Source organism: Electrona antarctica, assembly GCF_951216825.1.
Source record: "Electrona antarctica genome assembly, chromosome: 20".
In the NCBI taxonomy this organism is placed as follows: Eukaryota; Metazoa; Chordata; class Actinopteri; order Myctophiformes; family Myctophidae; genus Electrona; species Electrona antarctica.
Genome location: NC_136801.1, coordinates 13,763,154 through 13,786,977, shown reverse-complemented (window position 1 = coordinate 13,786,977; position 23,824 = coordinate 13,763,154). Strand labels below are relative to the sequence as shown.

Genomic DNA, 23,824 nt, shown 5'->3' with positions numbered 1-23,824 from the left:
CATAATATCATGTAATATCATGTAGGTAAGTAATATCATGGAAATAGAGCACACTTCCTTTCACAGCACAGTTCCTCCTTTCTTACTGGATACCTATCAGGTAATTACATGGTAGTTGTCAGGAAATTACCTAGTAACAACTGGTAATTTCCTGGTAGGCTACCCATGCGTTTACATGTAAACACAGTGATTACAGTTACCATGTAATTACCTGGTAGTTGTCAGGAAAATTACCAGTTGTTACTAGGTAATTTCCTGACAACTACCATGTAATTACCTGATAGGTACCCAGTAAGAAAGGAGGAACTGTACTGTGAAAGGAAGTGTGCTCTATTTCCATGATATTACCATGTACCTACCTGGTAATTGTAGATTATAATCCTCCCCATTACCCATCAGGGTGTATTTTGAACTTTGAACTTTGAATTTTGAACTGGCAATAACTGTTAATTACCAGGTATTTACTGTGTAAATTAACAGGTAAAACCTTGCAAGTTACCGTGTAAGAAAGGTGGAACTGTACTGTGAAAGGAAGCGTGGTTTGTTTCCATAATATTACCCTGTACTTTCACTGTAATTGTAGATTCTAAACATCCACAATTGACCATCAGGATGTTTTGAACATGTTACCTGGCAATTACCAGGTATTTACACAGTAATTAGACATTTTCACCACATACATTTCCAAAACAGGTAAAACCTTGCAAGTTACCGTGTAAGAAAGGTGGAACTGTACTGTGAAAGGAAGTGTGGTTTGTTTCCATGGCATTACCATGTTCTTTCCCCATAATTGTAAAATTACCAGGTATTTACACAGTATTTAGTAGATTATTACCCAATAATCTTGTGTTTACCCATGGGTGTGAAATTATATCAGGGAGTGATAACGACTAACACAAAATTATCATTGTCGTTGGTGGGCATCCTCTCCACTCCAACACGTGTCCATAAGTCTGCTTCTCCCCCTGGATAGCACGCATTATTACACCACCACCCGGTGACAAATAGCAAAAGAAAGCCTTATGTGATTATAATCTACAATTGCCAGGTAGGTACTGTACATGGTAATATCATGGAAATAGAGCACGCTTCCTTTTACAGTACAGTTCCTCCTTCCTTACTGGGTACCTATCAGGTAATTACATGGTAGTTGTCAGGAAATTACCTAGTAACAACTGGTAATTTCCTGGTAGGCTACTACCCACGTGTTTCATGGGTAGTACCCATGTAAACACAGTGAATACAGTTACCATGTTATTACCTGGTAGTTGTCAGGAAATTACTTGGTAATGACCTAGTACCTACTGGGTAACTTGCCTGGTAGCAGAGTAAATACCTGGTAGTTGTTGAAAATACTTGGTATACCTATAGTACCTATATACCTATAGTACCTGCAACCAGTGTATCGTGCCTGGTTGCAGAGTAAATATTTATAAATACCGGGTAGTTAGCTGGTAATTACATAGTAAAAACGTATAAATACCTGGTAATTGTCAGGAACATACTTGGTCATTTACCATGGTAAATTCCATATAATTACCAGGAGATTATACAGTAAATAGTTATACATACTGGGTAATACTTGGTAATTACATAGTAATTACTGCGTAATGTATCTGGAAGTTACCATGTAATTACTAGGTAATTAATGGGTAAATACTTATAACTACTACCTGGTTGTTACCAGGTAATACCAGGTACTTACCTATTATTACCAGGTAATTACCTGGTAGTTACCTGGTAATTACCGTACCGTAAAATGAAGGGTTACCCATGTCTTTAGCGGGAGGTTAGAGTGCTGCCAAATATAAAGTGTTCTCCTTCGTCTGCCCAACCCGCTCCTCATCTCTCATTCACCTCTTTTTGGTACTGGTAGTATGGCTGCAAGACATTCTACTTAATGAGTACTTTCTACTTTTGGCACTTTAAGTACACTTTTTGACGCCAATACCTTTGTACTTTTACTCAAGTGCGTTTAGAATTCCTGACTTTTATTTGTAACAGAAGCAGCATTTCTACTTTTACTTAATTAAGTAAAAAATGTGAGTATTTTTTCCACCACTGGTACGGGGAAGGATTATACACTGGTATCGGTACACCTCTCTAAGTGAAATGTGGTCCTTACCGACGCCCATCATGTAATCCCAGCGGTCCAGCAGACACATGCTGAACTGCAGCCCGTCGGGGGTGTAGCCCACTTGGATGAGGGCCAGCTTGCGGTCGGCGTTCTGGCAGACGGCGGAGGTCCAGGCCACCAGGAACCACACCACGATCAGCAGGATGATGGCCAGCAGGCGCAGCACGTGCCAGCTGGTCATGTACGGGATCCTCTGGGCCGAGCGTGACAGGAACACCTTCAGCACCCTGCGTGCACATGTACAGTTGGGTGCCACCGATATTGTCCCTTATCATTTGACCCATTTAGGCCTGACCTCAAAATTTAAAAAAATCCTTCTAAATCCTCCAGTTTTCTGAAATAAATATTTTCACGATTTTTCAAAAATAGCAGACCTACAAGCTCGTAGCGCGCCACTCGGTGGCGCGCTATGAGCTTGTAGATCTGCTATTTTTCAATAGCTAAATTATAACATAATGTTTAAAACACCAAAAGGGGTTCCCGCCCAAAATGGGTTAATTGTCATTTTGCGCAGATCACGCAAACCTCAGCAAAAAGAAAAGGACAATATCGATGGACTCCAACTGTGTGGTCGGTAAGTTAGAAAGGATAGAGGGCGGACCGGGTGCGACAGCTTCCATTTCAATGGAAGTTGCTCAGTGGCGTTTTGGTTTCGAAATTTGGTGGTCAAATGCAGAAGAGCGTTCTTCCGGGTTTTACTCGACTACAATTATCTGATGATACAATTATATCTTTTTTATTTATTCTTTTACTTTTTTTAAAATTAATAACTGATATTTAAACAGTATATGCAAAGTTAAACAGTATATTTACATTTTCAGAAGGGGGCTCCGTGGCTAAATGCATATATATCATTGTGGGGGTCCTTGACATGAAAAACTTTGAGAACCACTGGTGTACAGTATACAGTACATGTGTGTGTGTGTGTGTGTGTGTGTGTGTGTGTGTGTGTGTGTGTGTGTGTGTGTGTGTGTGTGTGCGTGTGTGTGTGTGTGTGTGTGTGTGTGTGTGTGTGTGTGTGTGTGTGTGTGTGTGTGCATATTTGTCTACCTGTACAACTTGAGTGTAACTGTCCCATAGACGGTAGCAAAGCCCAGCAGTCTGACCCATCTGAGCAGGATACAGCGGAACACACTGGGCTGGAAGTACAGGATCACCACCTGGGAGAGGACAGGAGGAACATGGCACGACCAACCTGATGTCATTCTGATGTCAAGAATTGTTATTTTCATCAACGTTTGCCTGTTATCTACAGTATAGCTCTCCTATTACCAACATGAATACAGCATGGAATTGTGGACAATATATCTTATCGTATACGTTTTGGGTCTGAGAGGCTAAACCTCATCAAATGGTGACCCATGACTCAAGTGCTGAATAAATAATGGACCTTGAGATGAAAAAGATTTGAAAACCACTGATCTAGAGAAGATGGTAGCTTCTGAAAAGGACATAAAAAGCGAGAGCTGCCCCCCCCCCCCCCCCCCCCCCTGCTGTGCGTTTCCATCTGCTTGGTAAATGTGTTCTCTGGGTGTAATGGGACATTAAACCTTCTCAAAACAGTGTGAAGTCATCTTGATTAAATGCCTTCTGTTAGTGGTTCGATCCAATTCCGGTTCCTTCAGTTTAGCACCTATACTAGCATGCGGATGTCTGTCTTCATCCATCTTCAGTTAAGCATCTGCAGGCCTACTGTAGGTCCGTCCCTGCTGTAATCAAAGTATGCATGCGCTAATTCAGGGTGTGATCGATCAGGCAGTGTGCCAGCTAAATCTTGTCAGGGCCATTTGTTCCGCTGTCAGAGTTACCACAGTTTTATAGCCTAGTCCAGGGGTCTTCAACAGGGGGTCCGGGACCCCCAGGGGGTCCTCAGAGTTACTACAGTGGGGCCACCAAGTCTTTGTGTGATAGGATTTTTTTGGTTTTTACATTAACCACTTGAACCCCCTACCTAGCATCCCTTTTCTGAGGAGAGCATAAAGAAATAGCAGCTCTACAAGCTGTTTTCAGCGAAGGGGTCTGGTTTTAGTGGGAAAAAGAGAAGACCAAGTACAAGTATTGAGGGTTTAAGTGCTCAACTATCTGAAAACACACATGAACATGAATCCAATACTGATGACAGTGCTGTCTGTCAAACAAGTCTATGAAGCTATGAAATCCATGACAACATTGAATCTGCAATACATACAATAACACACACACACACACACACACACACACACACACACGCGCGCACACACACACGCACTTCAATCTCTCACTTTCCACATTTTCCACATCCACATTTTCGTATTACATTATGCTCCAACAGCCTGCTATTAATAGACAGTACCAAATGCAAAGCAACCAACCATTGACACTAGGCATCTGCTGGATTTAACCTTAATTGACAATGAGGCGTGCAGCTGTGTCTGGCCTCCCACTGTCCCACAGACCTACAGAACATCTGGCATCATCATGCTCTCCTAAATAACAGAACACTGCACTGTCAGTGAGTGGAGCCATGCAGCTGCACTGGTTTACTGCAATGTAGATGCAATGCAATGTCATTTTATTTTATGTTGTATATTATGTAATCTGCCTTGTAAGAATCCTGGGTTAGTTTAGTAGTAGTTTAGTAGTTAGTTTAGTATTCACTTGATCATTGTTTGCAAACTATCATGTCGGTTTATTGTCATTTATTGTCATTGTTTATGTAAACTGTAAAAAGTGTCCTGTAAGTCCATAGGCCTAAAGAATCAATCAATCAATCATAGACATACTCAGGATGAATTACTTTACTGTTCAGAGCAGGCTGTCCAGAATTGCACTAAGACTGCTTGCTGCCTGGGCCATGGCTCAGTGGTCCAGGCACCTTGGCTGGTAATCCAGTCTGGCAGTGTGCTGCGGGTTCGACTCCCGATCCCGACGGCCTTTACTGCATGTCTTCCCCCCCATCTCTCTCCCCATTTCCTGTCAGCCTACTGTCTGTCCCTCCATAAAATATATAAAATAAAGGCGAAAGCCACAAAAAAAACATTGAAAAAAAGACTGCTTGCTGCGTTCTCGAGAACCGGTGCTCTCATCCGAAATGCCGAAATAGCAAAAGCAGCAAATCTGCAAGACTTTTTGTGTGATGATCAAGTAGGGTGCATGTTCATTTTATGAAAAATATATTGGGATAAAAAGTCTTCTGTCCAACAACTACAATATGCTTAGGCTTACAGTGCACTGTTTCTACATAAACAGCAAGAAGCAATGTCCATCGGGGCTACATGTGCAAGAGGTGTCGGAGTGTTCGTTAGTGGAGCAGAAGGGAGTGTTGCACATGCTACAAAGGACAGAACATTCAGGGGAAGAAGCAGTGGGAAGCATGAATGTTCTAAATGAGATACGAGACACTATTGACCATGTAGTGAATCACCGCTGAAGTAGATCGACTAGTGTAGCCTCAGCTGAACCATGCAGTCCACCGTGGGATCGATAATACAGTACAAATACAAAGTAAAAAGGTAGAACAGCCGTATATATGCAGGTACAGTGACCACATAAAGTATTCAGCTCCTCTCACACCGTCTCAAACCGGGACCCTTAATTCAATGTGCAAGTTCGCCGTGCACGCCCATTCGTGCACATCCATGCATGCACACCTGTATACGCACCATAGGTGTTGCATAATTGGTTAGGTGAGCATGAACATGGTACACTATGCAACCAACCACTGAAAACAACTATTATTATTTCAATCCCGGGACAAAACCGGGACGTCTGATCAGCCTACTCTGGGGGCACCATCTCGGTTTTCGTTCCTCTCCTTTCTAAACGGTCTCATGACATGATGTTTTTCATCATGTTTTTCATCATGTTTTTCATGGCCCTTCAAACGTGTATTAATTATTAAAAGGTTTTAACCAAGAAATCAACTCCAGTATTATGCGTAAAACAACCATTGGACCTAACAGTACTCAGCTATAGCTAGTGGGTTGCTGGAGATATTTAGCAATGAGACAAAGCAGCTCATGCATGTTTACACTTAAGATCTTAAAAAAGTGCTTAAATGGAAGCCAAGCCCAACTGCTGGGCAGGCAAAACATGGGCAGTCTTTCAAAACGTTGCGGAGAAAGAAAGAAAGAGAGAGAAAAAATCCCTATGATGAGAGAAATAAACAACAAAGAACAAACATGTGAGGCAACGTATGATTATCTGCCTATTGCAGATGTGCAGCGATCTCCCCTGTGGGATAGTTAATGTTAATAGGATTAGCCGAGGCATTAATATGTTCCCGCAGGCTCAGGGCTGAAGACACTGCCATGTGGATGTTGTTCTGCCTGCTACTGTAGGTTTGAGTTCATTTCAGGGACATGGACCCCCCCTCCACCAGAGGCTGTCATTTGTATTGCCAGAGGAAATTCTCAACATATATATATTATTTGTAGAGATTTAGTGTAGATTGAAAAATAACGCTCCAAAGTTCGTTTTACTCAGTATATTACTCAGTAAATGTAAGTATTCTGAGGCACCCCTGGACCACTTTGAGAAACCCTGGACTATATATATATATATATATATATATATATAATATTCAATTTAGAATTGCACCATCCCTGCGTTACTGCTGATGTAGGATATATCTACAGTATGTTTCGCCAAATTAGAAAATATTCATAATATATAGAGAGAATATAATGAGAAAGAAAAATGTATGAATACGTTGGCAGCTGAAGATATACAGAATATAAATTCATGCAGTGGGAGGATGAGCAAGTTAGCAAATGTATCTTGTTGGCTGCAAATAGGAGTCAGTACAGTATCATATGGTGAACTATAACAATTTATATAGGCGCAATCCAAAACCAAACAATTTATACACACTTTGATGTGCAATAAAGTACAAGGTTAATTTATTTACTGTTACTTCATACAGAAGAGACTAGCAGCAACTAGCTGACGCAGAACTGTCTCCCCTGGGATGGAGCAAAAAAAACAAAAAACACGCACCATGGGGAAAACATGGTTCATTACACCCTTTTAGATGAGCTGCAAAAAGAAACTAAGCAACAAGATCTCTGGCATGGGTCCATGGAACCCTGCCCTTTTGTTTGTAGGTGGATGGAAAAGTCATTGTTTTCAGCACCGCAGCAGTGGTTGGCACACACAGTGACAATGGGACCAGTCGAAATTTAGAAAAGGGGGCCCTGGAGGAAAATAATAATGGTTTTTAAAGTTTTATACGGACCCTTTTCCTTTCACGCAAGCACCACGCACGCGCACACACACACACACACACACACACACACACACACACACACACACACGTAGAATTAGCCAAGAAACCAAGACAGAAAAGTGACTCTAAAAAGCTTTGGGCAACATTGAAGTCATTAGGGACCAAAGAAAAGCTCAAGAAGAAGAAAATGATGTAGGTCATATTGCCAATGGCTCCTTAACCTTCCATCAAGCCAGTGTGGCAGAGAGCTTTAATGAGTTTTTCCACCACTACTGCAAAGGATCTTAGTTCAGGAACACAGGTGAATATGGAGAATCTCAATAATCTCAATAATAATAATTACAATGAGGCCAGCTCAGTGCCTTGTGGTTGTGGTTAGAGTGTCTGCCCTAGACGGCTCGACGGCCAGGCTTATACTTACAAAGGGATTGAGATTTGAGAAGGAGTAGTCCTCTTTTACACAGATATCAGAGGAAACAATCACAAAGATTGGATGCTGCAGAGGCTACTGCTCCATAATGTAACACACAACATTAATCTCTCAACCAAATTGGGTGCCACATGATGTTAACAGACTTACTGCTTGTGACGTAACGTTCCGCCAGAAGTAATCCAAGTAGCAACTGCTTCTGGCGGAATGCTCCGTCTGATAAGCTTTATTATTGATATCAAACCGGATCGCTGATTTCTTCATTTTTTCATTATTATTTTGGCTTGGCCTTTCCTTCTTTAGCGATCCTACACCGGGTTGCGCAACAGCGCTCCCGTCCACCGACCATTATACAGGCTGACTAAAAAGCTGAATAACTCCTAATCTACGGAGCTCTCCATGGTTTGGATAAAACGCACGATGTTCGGAGGTCTTTGCTGATTATCCGGTGGTCTAGATGGAAACATTGGCGCTTTCTAGAGCAAGGATGGCTATATTTTAGCTTGCTAGCATTGGCGCTATTAATTTAGCATTAAAAAGGCCAGAGCTATACTGCCTTACATAAAAACGGGAGGGATGAAGTAAGTCATTACAGCCCAGTATAAGAAGTTAAGAACTACTTAGTAATATTTTGAAAGAGTTATTTATGAGCAGAATTTAAAAGATGTTATTCAGTTTGACATTATACATTTATACGACTGGTTTTAGACAGTCATACCTGACTGACCTGATCAAAGAAGAGGTTGACAGAGGCAGGTACAGTGGAATGGCCATGCTTGACCTTCAAAAAGCCTTGACACAGTGAATCACCAGAGATAATTATATAAATTAAAGGTCATATGCCGTTTTAAAAGGGAGGACCTGTCATTTATACAGTCTTATCTTACATGTAGACTAGATTCTAAATGTACAAAAAAATTAAATAATCCTAAAATACATAAAATTTGAATTCTGACAGTGACGTTATGTTGCTTAATTGTTCCTTATGAATGAAGAGTGAGTAGTATTTAGTTGGGGGCCCCGGGGGAAAAAAAGGACCGTTTGGTTCAGATTCTCGCAAATTCGCCAAATTTGGCACAGATGTTGTCCATACCGTACTTAATCATTTTAAGATGGGTGCCAAGATTGGCGCCCCATGGTACTGCCATATTGCGCAATCCAATATGGCTGCCACCCGAAAAAAACTAAAAGGCCTAGAATCATTAAAGATACCACTTTTTAGGGGTTTTCTGGGCCGTAAAATCTGATTCTGGTGTTATTTAAATGATTTGAGGTCAAGATTACCCCTCAAGGTCAAGTTTACTCATCAAAGTTAGTATATAAAGGTAATATCGGGGTAAAATTCAGTATTTCTGGTGCAACATGCCAGATTCTACCCCCATTTTCTTTTCTCATTATAAGCTATACTTGTATGTATCAATGTTTCACAATTCAAAACAATCAGATTCTGGTTTCATCTCAATGATATGAGGTCAAACTACGCACGTTGGCTGCCAGTCCATGTCCGTGACATGGTTCAGATAGCTGATAAACACCCTCAAGTACATGCTGAATTCATGAAGGGCAACTTTGTTGTGCAGAAATCAGCTAGAAAGTTCAGCCTCATGGCCAAGGACCAAGCACGTCCCAACGTCACTCCAGTCACGTCCCAATGCTGACATGACAGACTTCTTTCAATTCGAAAATCAGAGAGAGCCACCGAGCCTGGCGGACAGAGGGTCTCTGCGATCTGGGACAAAGTCTGACATTCTTCAATGCCTCAATGCTAGCACAGGTCATGCAGCTTCTGCCAAACAAGCTACCGTTGTGGTGTTGGATATGGCAGCAGTCATCCACATGGTGCGCCCCAGCAAAGACATTCAGCGAGTATGTCTTGCTCAACATTACACCATTTCTGGAGGCCCAAATGACAACTAGTACCCAACGCATTGATGCTGTATGGGACAACTACCCAGAGGAAAATAACCTAAAATATCTTACACAGAAACGGCGTGGGAATGGTTCACGGACAAAAGTCGGTGATGGTAGCACTCCAATCCCTAAGCATGAATGGAGTGGCTTCCTAAAAAACGAGGACAACAAAAAGGAGCTCTTCTCATTCATCAGCACACAGATCTCAAAGAATGACATGCGTGGAAAGCTCCTTCTGACTACCCGCTTTGAGACTGTGCTCTCCAACATGCCTTGTGATGTCACAAAACTACAGAAGTGCAACCATTCTGAGGCAGACACCAGGATCCTCCTGCATCTGGCACATGCAGCAGAGCAGGGTCATACAACAGCCTTTGTTCGCACCGTAGACAGCGATGTTGTCATTTTGGCAATCCGGTTTTTCGAGACCCTTGGCCTAACCGAGCTCTGGGTGGGTTTCGGTACTGGTCGAAAATATCGTGACATACCAGTCCATACCATCTACTCTGATCTCGGTCCATCAAAGTCATTGGCACTACCCCTCTTCCACAGCTTAACAGGGTGTGACACAACTTCCCAGTTTCTTGGATGTGGCAAGAAGACAGCTTGGGCAGCCTGGAGAAGCATACCAGACCTCACCAACACACTAGTTGCTCTCACAAACACCCCTGACCTCTTCAGTCTTGAGTCTGTGCATATGCAGAACATTGAACGATTTGTCGTGCTCATGTACAGCAAGGGGTGTGGTGCAGCTGGTGTCAATGAGGCCAGACATTGCCTCTTCACCACTGGAAGTAGATCACTGGAAAACCTCCCACCTACCCAAGCTGCACTGTTCCAGCATGTCAAGCGAGCGCTACTGCAGGCAAGTTTCTACTGGAATCAGGCAACCTCGGTCCAGCAGGAAATTCCTGACTTCAGTGAGTGGGGCTGGCACAAAGATGGCACTGGCACATGGCAACCACTGTGGACCACTCTTAGTGATGCATCAGCAGCATGTGACCTTCTTGTGCGCTGTGGCTGCCTCAAGGGATGCATGGGAAGGTGCAAATGCCACCGTATCGGTGTCCGATGCACAATCCTCTGCAAATGCGAAGGTGGGTGCCTTAATAATGAAGATGACAGCCAGTAACTCCACACCTTGCAAGGGATGGAGACACAAAGAATGTGAAAGACAACATTGTGATCTAACTTTTTGATTTTAGCAAGTTTTACGGAGTAACTATTTTGATTACATTGTCCCCTACTGTTGTTTACTGTTGTTGAAGTTGGACTTGTATTAGTTTGTTGTTTATAATAAACAATCTACTGTTTTGAGTTGTGAAACATTGATACATATACAACTACAACTTATAATGGAAAAAAAATAACTTTTTGGGGGTAGCATCTGGCATGGCGCACCAGAAATATTGGATTTTACCCCAATATTACCTTTATATACTAACTTTGATGAGTAAACTTGACCTTGAGGGGTAATCTTGACCTCAAATCATTAAAACAACACCAGAATCAGATTCTACGACCCAGAAACCCCCTAAAAAGCACCCTGGCCAAGACCTACGCTGAAAAGACTATCAGCGGAAGTGGCGGAAGTGTTGCGTGTAAGATAACTACGTCACGCGGTGCGGCTGTGTTTACTAGTCCCCACCCAATGATCATTTCAGCGGGAATACATTTAAGGGGACACAACGCTGCGATTGGTCAAAAAACGTTAACTTCCGGGGGGGGTTACACGGCGGAAGTCCTGCCTTAGATAGCTTATTTGTCCTAGGTTGTGACCAGGCTCTTCTTTTTCGCAGTTAAGTGAGCCTGGGACCGAGGCTACCTAAAAAGTGGTATCATTTATGATTCTATGACTTTCCGTTTTTTTCGGGTGGCAGCCATATTGGATTGCGCAATATGGCAGTACCATGGGGCGCCAATCTTGGCACCCATCTTAAAATGATTAAGTACGGTGTGGACAACATCTGTGCCAAATTTGGCGAATTTGCGAGAATCTGAACCAAAAAATCCCCGGGGCCCCCGACTAATTGGAGTAAGGACTTTAGCACAACATTTCTGACACTTTTAATTGATCCTGACGTGCACCAAGAATGATTCATCATTACAGATTATTACACCGACATTAGAGAATCTTATGAGGCTCAAATTCTCGTTGCAAACATCATTGAAGGGAGAGCGAGTGCATTTTCCGGCAGCGACATCAGCCGCGGAACACCTGCGGCAGGCGGTAGTGTTTCTCGGTGAGTCGGCGGCATCGGTCCGACACTCTACCCCAAACCCTAAACCTAACCATAATCGCAAGCACGACGCAATGCATGGCATCAGCCACGGAGGAACACCCGCGGCAGGCGGCAGTGTTTCTCGGCGGCATCAATCCGACACTAGTCTACCCCAAACCCTTAAGTTACCCTAACCCTAACTAACTGCAAGCATGACGCAATGCACTTTCCGTCATAGTTTTAGATGACGAAATTAACACGACGCACGCAGGCAGGCAGGCAGGAACGCTGGCAGGCAGGCAGGAACGCACGCACGCATGCATGCATGCACGCACGCATGCGCGCACGCGCACATGCGCACACACACACACACACACACTGCCTGCTGGACCATATTTCTCAGCATTATATGTCCGTCAGACAGCATGGTTTTCTGGGAAGAGGAGGAGAGCCCATGAACCTGCAGTAACCTTAATGCTGACCTCACCCTCCCTGCTAGTTTGAACCTTTCATTAATAATCAATGCTAAGTGCTGCGAGCCTCACGGCCTCCCCCCCTGTGGGACGCTAAAAGGCTTGGGTGTCGGCCGTTCTTGCACAATCGCAAGTGTGAGTGTGTGTGCGTATGTGAAGGGGTGTGTGTGTGTGTGGGGGGGGGGGGGGGGGGGGGGGGGGGGGGGTGCAGAGAATACCTTTCTAATGGACATCGATATCAAGGAGACCATTATCAGCATACCCACACACACACACACACACACACACACACACACACACACACACACACACACACACACACACACACACACACACAGAGCTTGCTGCCCGGTTTGACGACGCCCCCCCCCCCCCCCCTCTCTCTTACAGCATGAGTATATTGTTTTAAAAAGCGCTGAGTCAGACATGGCTGTTTCTTTTTTGCTTTGCATTGGTATTTATTGTTTGTAGGCTATAATTTCCTATTTCAGTGATGTATTGTTTTACCTTGTTTATTATTTCCGTTGCTGTCTGAATGTTTGATTTGGTATGATTTCTGTGCTGTCCAACTAACTGGTTTGCCTCAGGACAATGACGTCAACACGCTGAACGCCTGTCTGATGAACGCCAGCTGTCTGATCAGAGGGGCGGAGTGTCCCATTATATAAATGAGGATTCCGGGTGAGAACTAAGAGGGGACAGACATGTTGTGCAGAGAGAGACAGGCTTTTGTTTGTGCTTAATGTGTAACCCAGCAGGGAGGGAGCCATTTAAGTGGAAGCCAGCAGCCAGGGTGGCCATGCCATAAGCCAAACATGGGCAACTAGCGGCCCCCAGGGCCCCACCTTCACTTAATGTATTGTGGCCCTCAGGTTAATATCAGAATACTGATTGATTTCAGCTGTTACAATTCTAAATATGCAAACATGACACGCTTTAATTACTTCAGTCTAAATTAGTAGCTGAATCACTAGTATTACAATTGTATTGTCTTTTTTATGTACAATGTATTTGTATTTAAGTTCATAATGTGAACTTAAATAACTCTTAAATAACTCTACTCTTAAATAACTCTACAAGCTGAAAATGCGACGCATTTTGCACTTGTAGATCTGCGATTTTGACAGTGTAAGTGGCCTACTGGAGTGTGGAACTGAAATGGCCCTTTCCATCTTCAAAGTTGGCCACCCCTGCCATAAGTCGACCCAGGAACAGAGGAGAAAAAGGGGCGAGCCATGCAGTGTGTGGAGTGAGGAGAGTGATAGGGAGAAGCCGGACCAGTGTGACAGAATGCTGCGTGCCTAATCAACGCGGCGGTGGGGATATTCCCAGCCGTGTGTGTGCAAAGGAAAGTCACTGAGGTAGTCAAGTAGCTCCACAGTGGCAAAGCTCCGGGGCTTGATGAGATTCGTCCAGAAATGCTGAAGGCCCTGCATGGGTGTTGAGGGGCTATGGTTGATACGCCTTTTCAACATTGCGTGGAAGTCTGGGGCAGTGCCGAGGGAGTGGCAGACCGGGGTGGTGGTCCCACTGTTTAGAAATGGGGATCAGAGGGTGTGTGCCAATTACAGAGGTATCACATTACGCAGCCTCCCTGGGAAAGTCTACGCCAAGGTGTTGGAAAGGATAGTCGAACCTCAGATTCAGGGGGAGCAATGTGGATTCCGTCCTGGTCGTGGAACAACTGACCAGATCTATACTCTTGCAGGGATCCTGGAGAAGGCCTGGGAGTATGCATATCCGGTATACATGTGTTTTGTGGATTTGAAGAATTAAGGCATATGACCGGGTCCCCCGGGAGGTTCTGTGGGAGGTGCTGCGGGAGTATGGGGTGAGGGGGACCTTGTTGAGGGCCATCCAATCTCTGTACTCCCAAAGCGAGAGCTGTGTCCGTGTGCTCGGATTCGTTTCCGGTGGGGGTTGGCCTCCGCCAGGGCTGCGCATTGTCACCTATCCTGTTTGTGATATGAAATGAATTTTCTTCGACGGCTGGCGTCACACGAGAGAGACTCGGAGTAGAGTCGCTGCTTCTTCGCCTGGAAAGGAGCCAGCTTAGGTGGTTCGGGCATCTGGTTAGGATGCCTCTCGGGCGTCTCCCTAGGGAGTTCCTCGAGGCACGTCCCACTGGTAGGAGACCCTGGAGCAGACCAAGGCGCAGTTGGAGGAAACACATCAACTCACTGGCCTTGGAACGTCTCGGGATTCCCCAGGAGGAAGTCACTAATGTTGCTCTGGAGAGGGACGTCTGGAACACTCTGGTGGAGCTGTTGCCCCCGCGACACGACTATGGATAAGCGGTTGAAGATGGATGGATGGATGGTGTGTGTGCACCGTTTTTGCACCGTTTTCACTGTTCTGTATGAAACACTGCTGTAGGAACCTTACAACAGAGATACTGGCGCTCTGCTTGTGTGATTACAGACCCATGAAGATAGAAGTAGATGATTCCCTGAGTCCCCGAGGATTGGATTCGGTGGTGGCTGCCTCATTAACTGCTGATTGAACATTGCAGATTTTGCACACTTGATTATGGACAGTTTCATATTGACAGTTTTTAAGATTGTAGTTGTTGCTGATTGATTAAGTGTCGACAGTGTCCCAGGTGGACGTAGTGTAGTGTATATGGCCCTTACTAATGGTCACATCTGTTGCCGTTGCACTCATGTCTTCCCTGACACCTGCCACAGCCTACTGTACTCCACTATCTATCTATCCTTGCTCATGACACAAGGTAGTATACTGTCAGTGGTGGAAAAAGTACTCACATGTTTTACTTAAGTAAAAGTATCAATAAAAAGTAGAATTACTATTTAACATGTAAAAACACACCACATAATGCACAGTACACAGTGGCTGCTATGCTCACGCACCTTCTATATTATGTCAGGTACCATTGTGGAACCTTTTTTTTATTTTTATTTTTATAGTTTGTAGCAAAAGCTTGTAAATATCTAAGACCCACACAGAAAACCCTTTACCTGTACTTTGTGTGGCAAAAGCGCTCAAACTTTCTTAATTTTTCTGCCCCACCTCTTCTTCCCTTTCTGTGTTTTTTTGGAAACAATGACACAATGGGAACTATGCTCAAAAACGAATTTCACCCACTTTGTACCTGTATAACACTGTGACGTGACAATATGATTCTGATTCTGCTACAGTTGAGAAGGTAGACGTGGCGGCATGTTAGTTATAGTTAGTTCGACCCTTCTCATTCCTATTGCAGCAAAGGACTGCCGTGCTGAGTGCAGCCAGGGGCGACGGTGGCTCAGGGGTAGAGTGGCTGGATGGCAACCACAAGGTTGCCAGTTCAAACCCGGGCTCCCCCAGAGTTGGTGTCGAAGTGTCCTTGAGCAAGACACTGAACCCCTAATTGCTCCCGATGCTGCTGATCCGTGCTGATTGGTGCCTTGCATGGTTTCCACCGCCATCAGTGTATGAATGTGTGTGTGAATTGGTGAATGTAATGCACAATCTATGTAAAGCGCCTTGGATAAAGGCGCTATATAAATGCACCGAGTGGCGCGCTACGAGCTTGTACTGTAGGTCTGCTATTTTTGAAAAATCGAAGAACCACTGACATAGAGGATGTAGAAGACATTTTTAGAATCTGATCTCAGGTCAAAATGGGTTGGAACACACACAGGAATACCTTCAAATCCATGTAACATGCTGCATGGCTGGTGCAGTGCCCACACAGGAGAGCAATAAGTCGACAGCGATGGCGTTAGTGGTATAATTACAACTACTACAACCTAGACACAAACACAAAACGCTGACCTTTTCACTGTGCACAAACACTTGGTCTGCGTCACGCGGACAGCATGGCCGGCGGGCCACCACCAAATAAGACCTCCCACTTAGATCGAAGCACAGTGCCCACACACACACACACACACACACACACACACACACACACACACACAAAGTCATTTTGTGCTAGACTGCACTTGATAATTAGCTATTTGCTTTGGGGCACACGGGAGATATTCAAACACATTACACTTTAGTTTCAAGAAAGAAAACACTGAGTAGAGTGGGTGGATTCTTTAATTAGAACAACACCGCCAGCACCAAAGAGCAAACAGGTTTTTGTAATTGACTTCTAACGTGAGGATAATAAAGATGTTAATGTGGTGGAGAGGGTGCAGGGATCAATACACAAGCTGATTGATCCCCTGGCAGGACCCCGTTCCTACCAAGGTCGGGGTCTAACAAGGTATCGATCACTGGTGAAATGAGGTCAATACAACCAGAAGATGGTCAAATAAACTAATAATACCAAAAAGCGGACTGTTCCACTTTTCCTAAATCGTCTTTTGTCTACTTTGTTGTAACGTTTTGTTTTTGAGTGGTGCAACCACTCCAACGAACAGCAATGTCCGTGTTCAACTATGTGTGTTTGTGTGACTATGTGTGTGACGAGTACCAATGAGTACCAAAAGTGGCGCTGTTGTGCCAGAAACGGAGAGAGAGAGATAGTGCTGCATGTTGCCTGCTAATGAGAGAGAGAGAGAGACAGAGAGAGGGGGGGGGGGGGGGATTTGCACCACTACGTTCACACGGGTGTGATTTCTTTTATAAATTAACGCCCTACTCTCAAGCAGCTATACAGCCTCACACAAAAGCATCAAAAATTGCTTTTGTTGGGTGAAATCGCCCCTGAGCCATACCTCTGAGAAATATGGGAGGGGATGGGGAGGGAAGCCTCGCCCCTGGTGCAAGCTTTTGAGATTGTAGATCTGCTATTTTTGAATTTGAATTTGAATTTGAATCCTGAAAAGTAAAGGTTGTTCACATAATGATGTTTCCACCCGACAGATTGCTTCTGTCAAAGTGGCAAAAGATACATGACTTTGCCTTGTACGGCACCAGCTTCAGCAAAGGGACATTTTTTGTTTTGGGAAGTGGTGGAAAGTAACTATTAAGCACATTTACTCAAGTACAATCCTTAAGTAACCTACAATTTTGATATTATTTTTACTTTAAGTATTTCCAATTTCCAATACTTTTACTTCTACCCTTCTACATCTCAAGTCCAAACGTTGTACTTTTACCCCACTATATTTATATATTAGTTATATATTGTTTGCAGATTTTGATTATTGTTACAAGACATACATTTCCCACTTCAGCCCTAGATTATATACATTTCGTCCATTTTAAATTTTGACAACGGCATTGCGATGGGTTTTGAGCTTTTAGATCTGCTATTTTTAAATAACCGATGTACATATACTATACTATGTAGTAGACTATAGAGCACCGAAGTCCTGACGTAACTCGCTCATCCCTTCGATTCCCCTGGAAGTAATTTCTCTATGGAGAATAACATGGGCTCATCTTCAAATCGTTTCATATAAGTGTTGTGGTCCAAAAATAAACAAGCTGTCTCGGCGTTATTGTAGCATACGTCGGTATGAGCAGGAAGTGAGTACAGGCAGCGTATATAGGTGAGAGGCAGGAGCCAACTGTACTGTACTGTACTAACAGCAGCAGATCCATTTTTATATGAAAGCTGACACTCTCGGTCTCTCGTGGGAAGGAAGGGCAGCATTGCTAGAATAGAGGGAAGTAATGGCTTCTCTGCCTCTCCTTCCTCCTCCCTGGAGGTGGACCTGGTGTAAATTACATCCAGACTCAGCCTCAACAGGCCTACGATATCACCTCCCATAATTCCCCTGTCCTCCTCAGCGCCAGTTTTTATCCTCAGACATAGTGAATCTTATGCAACATTAACAAAATATTCCACGTTGTGGGTCTGAGAGGCTAAAATGTCATCAAATGGTGGTCTGTGGCTCAATAAATAATGGACCTTGATGTATGAAAAGGGTTGAAAACATCTAGTCTACAGGAAGACAGAAAGAGAGCACATCCCCATCCACAGGGCCGCAGTGGAGAGGGTCAGCCATTTATAATTCCACATTATAAAATAAATGTTAAATGCACACACGGGGCATATGGTGAGTAATGCTACAAAGATACAGGCTACCATTCCTTTTCAATGGAAGCCACACAGCAATACGAAGATACAAAGATACATCCAACAACATTTGTAGCAAAGCTACAGCAGCTACAAAGCTACAATGAAGTTGAGCTGGTTTCAACGTCAGTGTCCGCTACAAGCTGTGTAGCTTTGTATCTTTTCTATCTGCCAGTGAACACAGTATAAGGCACAGCAATAATGCCTCTTTTACTTATGGCGACTGTTTGGCCCAAGGTCCTACAGGCTTTCTAGATTGTTACCAATGACAGCATTCAGATTGCTTGCATCACTACCTGGTATGGGTAGGCCAGTGTTTCTCAAACAATTTTGTGTCAGATCACCCCTGTAATTTGTAAATAACATTTTCATTCATGGAACCCCTGAATTACATTGTTACTTTATAGCAATACGTACATCTTTCCCCCAAAGATACACTGCGTCAAAGTACAGTTTAATTCGGTCCATTTTACTAAGTAAGTGACATTGATCAATTCCAAATGTTATCCAAGTATTCTGAGACACCCCTGGACTTGTGTCAATGCACCCGCTTTGAGAAACCGTGTTCTACAGAGTTACCGATGACAGCATTCAGACTGCTTGCATCTCTGACTGGTATGGGTAGGCTACTGTACTAACAGACCACAAAGCTTTGCACAGCTCAGAGGGTCATTGAGTAGATGTAAGGCTTCCGTCCATCCGAGGAACAATATACAGCCCACAAGCTTTTCAAAGACGCTAATAAGAAAAGAATAGCCCTTGTGTGTTTGTGAGCCGTGCACCCAGAAAATTGCATTTATACACTATAGTGTGTTTGTGTTTCTACTTTTATCAAAGACCCATAGCCATCCCAACTGTTTCAGATGTTGCCACATGGCAGCTGGCTCCATAGCCCCAGAGCCGCTTGCAGTGGGTATTTTCTCTGTCGATGGCCCAACTTCTTGGAATGAGCTTCAAAAGTCTTTAAAAATCAGCTCCTTACCATCATTTGGTCAGTTCAGACTCAGAGCAATATGGACCTTTTAAACATGATTGCACCTGTTTTCATTAATTAATATTGTTTTGGTTGTATAGGTACTGTTAAGTACTTTTATTTTTTATAAATTTGCACTCTGATTCGCAATCCTTGTCAATCTGTAATGGATTTGGATTGTGGTTATTATTGTAACCTCGGCTACATTGAAAATGACGGCTTGCTACTGAACTGTACTGAGTTTAAATAAAGGTGAAGATGATATTGATATGTGTACGCACAACGCACAGTGTACTGTACACGCAGGGTAACATTTAGAAGTATGAACCATTCAAGCACTTCAAGGATACTCTTAACAATGCATGACCATGTTTTGCACTAACAGTCTTTTCATTATGTCTGCCCACGATCTCTGTGATTTATACAGTACGTTTGTTTACCTCAGTCACTGATACTAAAATCTGATATTTTATTTTTATTTTTTCTATGAACCTGTGACCACCCATACTGTTATAAAAAGGAAAAAAAAAGATTTTGAAAAGAACAATGCATGACCGATACATACTCTGTGCTATGACCAATGTACATGTACATATAGGGTTTTATTTATTTATCTTTCTTAAATGACTATTCTTTGCCATTGTTTCTGTATTACTGCTATTCTTTATTGTTTCTTTGTTAATGTTTTTACTATGACATTTACTCTTATGTACAGTAGAAGGTCAATAAAACAATCTAGATTGATCTTGATTCATGCATCTTGAATATTTTAGTCAGAGTCACAACACGTGACTCTCAACGCATGGGAGGAGAGCAGGCAGGAAACGCACGCACGCACGCACGCACGCACGCACGCACGCACGCACGCACGCACGCACGCACGCACGCACGCACGCACGCACGCACACACACACACACACACACACACACACACACAAGATCATTTAAGTCCGATTGAGAGTGTCAGAACATCTTGGACAGGAGGCTGTCTGGGTCAGGAGGCATTTTCCGCGTGGCCATACTGCTTCTCATTAGACCCCTGATGTGCGCTGACACCTCGGCCTGCCATGGCGCAGGCACTGCACCAGGTTATGTGTGGCTCTGGGGGCACCTGGGCACTGCACCAGGTCTGTGTGGCGCTGGGGGCACCTGGGCACTGCACCAGGTATGTGTGGCAGTTAAGCCTTGGCAACCGAGAGGATAACACATGGTAACATTCGCAGTGTGCATTTGACTCGGAGAGTATAGCGTTTAGTTTTTATGCACATATCTGGAACAAACTGCCACACTTATTACTTTTAAAACACAACTAAAAACCTTTTTTGTTTGCCACTGCCTTTGATTGAATTACTTTTCTTTTTTCTTGCTCTCCTGTATTGTACCTATTAACCTGTATCTATTAACTTAAACCCAGGATAACACATAGCCCCTACAGACAGCCTTTCTTTACATCCTGGACACATTGTGGGTTCAGTGGGTCGACAAAATAAGGTAAAAACACTGAAAAACACTGGCGGTGGTGGAAATTCATTAATTAAAACCTGGCAATCAAAGTGTGTATAGCAGACCATGCAGGAGGCTTTGCATCTCACTCTTACATTGTCGGAAAAACAAGACAGAGAGAGTGAGGCTCTCTGGGGCATACAGCCTGCCTGGCAGCCAGCACTACCTGGCACCAGTGGTGGAAAAAGTACTGATTATTATTATTTAAAATTTTTACTTAAAAGTATCAATACTACAATGCAGAAATACTCAAGTACTTAAGTAAAAGTCAGAAATTCTAAATTGCATTGAGTAAAAGTATTCAAAAGTATTGGTATCAAAATATACTTTAAAGAATGTGTCAGAAGTTTAACAAAGGCCTGCATGCTGAAACGCTTTTGTCTGGCTTGACTGCTGTTCATTTCAATTCAACATTATTAAATAAGACTCCTACTGCTACTGAGAGTGCAGATTTTATTCTTTATTCTCAAGTTTTCTGTGAATCTGCACCCAGCACAAGCCTGAAAGACTGTCTGAGTTGAGCGTGCCTTTCCCCTGAAGTAATGTTTTTTTAAATGTTTGTTTGTGGCTTTTGCCTTTATTTTATATTTTTTATAGAGGGATAGACAGTATGGGGAGAGAGATGGGGAGGTGACATGCAGTGAATGCCGTCGGAATCGGGAGTCGAACCCGCGGCACACTGCCAGACTGGCCCCCCTGAAGTAATGTTAGAACAGGCCAGCTCAGTATGCCCAGAGGCCTTTTGTGGTGGTTCTGGACAACCATGGGTCCGACGGACTCGACACCGGGCACTGCACTCCCTGTGGGGGGGGGGGGTCGGGGCGCATGTGTGGAATTTGAAGTCGGTGGGGTGAATGGTTACGTGCATTGCAGCCGTACACACTCGTATACGTATACGTATACGTACGTACGTGCACGTCGTGCAGACAGACAGAGACATGGTGCATTTATAGATATAAATGTACTTATAGTTACTTTCCACCACTGCCTGGCACACGCTCAGATGGGTTTGTGGGCACAGGGAGGCTGAGCCAGATGTGACAAGAGGAACAGATACTGTACTGTACTGTACTGTACTGTACTGTACTGTACTGTACTGTACTGTACTGTACTGTACTGTACTGTACTGTACTGTACTGTATAGGAGAGGCTCAGGAGACGACCTGAGAGTGGACCCAACGGGATGGAAGAGCAATAAGAGTGAAGCTATACTGTGACCGTGCATGGTACAAAGACTTTCTGAGTATATCAGGAATAGGAATCAGAATCAGCGTTATTGTCACATCACAGATTTACAATGTATACTGTAAAAGATATTATATATATATATATATATATATATATATATATATATATATAATACTGGCAAGCTACAACTGGCAAGCTACAATCCAAACATCCAATGAAATGCTGCCAACAGACAAACGGAGCCATTCTTGGGGGAATCACTTTAAGATTTGCAGTGTGTGTGTGCGTGTGTGTGCGTGCGTGCGTGCGTGCGTGCGTGCGTGCGTGCGTGCGTGCGTGCGTGCGTGCGTGCGTATGCGTGTGTGTGTCCCACCCCGCCGCCACACGTCATCGCCCGCACCTCCAGTTCCAATCCCCCTACCCATTCTATTTTTCTCCCCCCCTCGGTCTCTCTCTCGCCGTCTTCAAATTTGCGGTCGGATCGAAATAGCCTTTTGCCGCTGCTGTAATTTTGTTTTTCCCTTCACACCGGCTCCCTGGGCACAGACTGCGCACACGCACATGCACACACACACACACACACACACACACACACACACACACACACACACACACACACACACACACACACACACACACACACACACACACCTAATTTAGAGCAAAGGATTGGCTGAAGTTATTGTGTGTGACATGCTCAGGAGCTAAAGGAGAAAAAAAGAGGGGTGGGGACAAATTGCATTACTGCGTCAGGAAGCAGAATACCCCTCCACCCCACCACACACACACACACACACACACACACACACACACACACACACACACACACACACACTACTGAAATTATTTAAAATAGAAGCGGCGCACGGCTGTAGCAACAGCAGTGGGAGTGGAGGAATGTTTCTGAGTCTATATTTAGATGCATCTCACTCTAACCTCTCACATGGGGATTTGGAAGGGTGGTGGTGGGGGTGTGATGGTGGTGGGGGTGGTGGTGGAGGTGGTAGTGGTGGTGGTGGTGGTGAACAATAAAGCGTTATTCATAGTCTGGATTTTCGGTGGTGAGGTGACCACCGAAAATCCAGACTATGAATAGGCCTTTACATGCATCAGGGTGGAGATCAGTGTACTGTAGCTTGCAAACATCCATGTAGTGTTGATTTTGTGGAGTAAAACTATGACAAAGAATGTCCGTCGACAACCTTATTTTCACCGACTAAATAAGAACTAAATAAAAAACTATATGATATATGTAAGAAAGGCCCTGGACAGTGCACGCACACACGTGCACGCACGCACACACAGTGGAAAGGCCCTGATTGCCCAGGTGTTTTGGGTGCTGATCACTCAGCTATTTGACTTTGAAGTTAACTGATCAAAGACTAGCTCCTTAACAGGCTGTATGGCCTTATTGGTCAGATAGTAATTTAGGCCTGCACACTGCAATCAGAGTTAGTGTCTAGTGATGCCAGCTTGATGTGCCACAGAGCTTCATTTTAGTTCAGTTTGGCCAACAGTAAGGACCTGTGCAGTGTGTGTCATTCCTGATATGTGAGTACTAGCATTAGTTGTGGGTGTTTTGTGATTATTTGTTTAGTTAATTCAGTAGTGTGCCATCGTGGTTTGTTTGTGCTATATTAGTATTCCAGAACATGTTTTCTTTCACTGTTTGGATATGTGTAAATGACTAAAAGTGAGTGCTGTTATTTGACATGCATGTAGCTTAATTGCCTGCATTTTATTTGATAGTTTCTGTACACATTAAAGGTATATTCAGTGATTTCACTTAATTCATATATCA

The 23,824-nt window shown here is 43.8% G+C and overlaps 1 protein-coding gene across 1 annotated transcript in view; it reads right to left on the bottom strand.

Annotated features, from left to right (window-relative positions):
- The window catches only part of gpr158a (G protein-coupled receptor 158a), a gene marked incomplete at both ends in the record, with an annotated part of 92,056 nt that overhangs the window by 9,983 nt on the left and 58,249 nt on the right, over nt 1-23,824 (bottom strand). The window contains 2 exons of the mRNA XM_079489324.1: nt 2,126-2,364; nt 3,188-3,297. Coding sequence (XP_079345450.1) covers nt 2,126-2,364; nt 3,188-3,297 — 349 coding nt within the window. The remainder of the gene's footprint in view (nt 1-2,125; nt 2,365-3,187; nt 3,298-23,824) is intronic.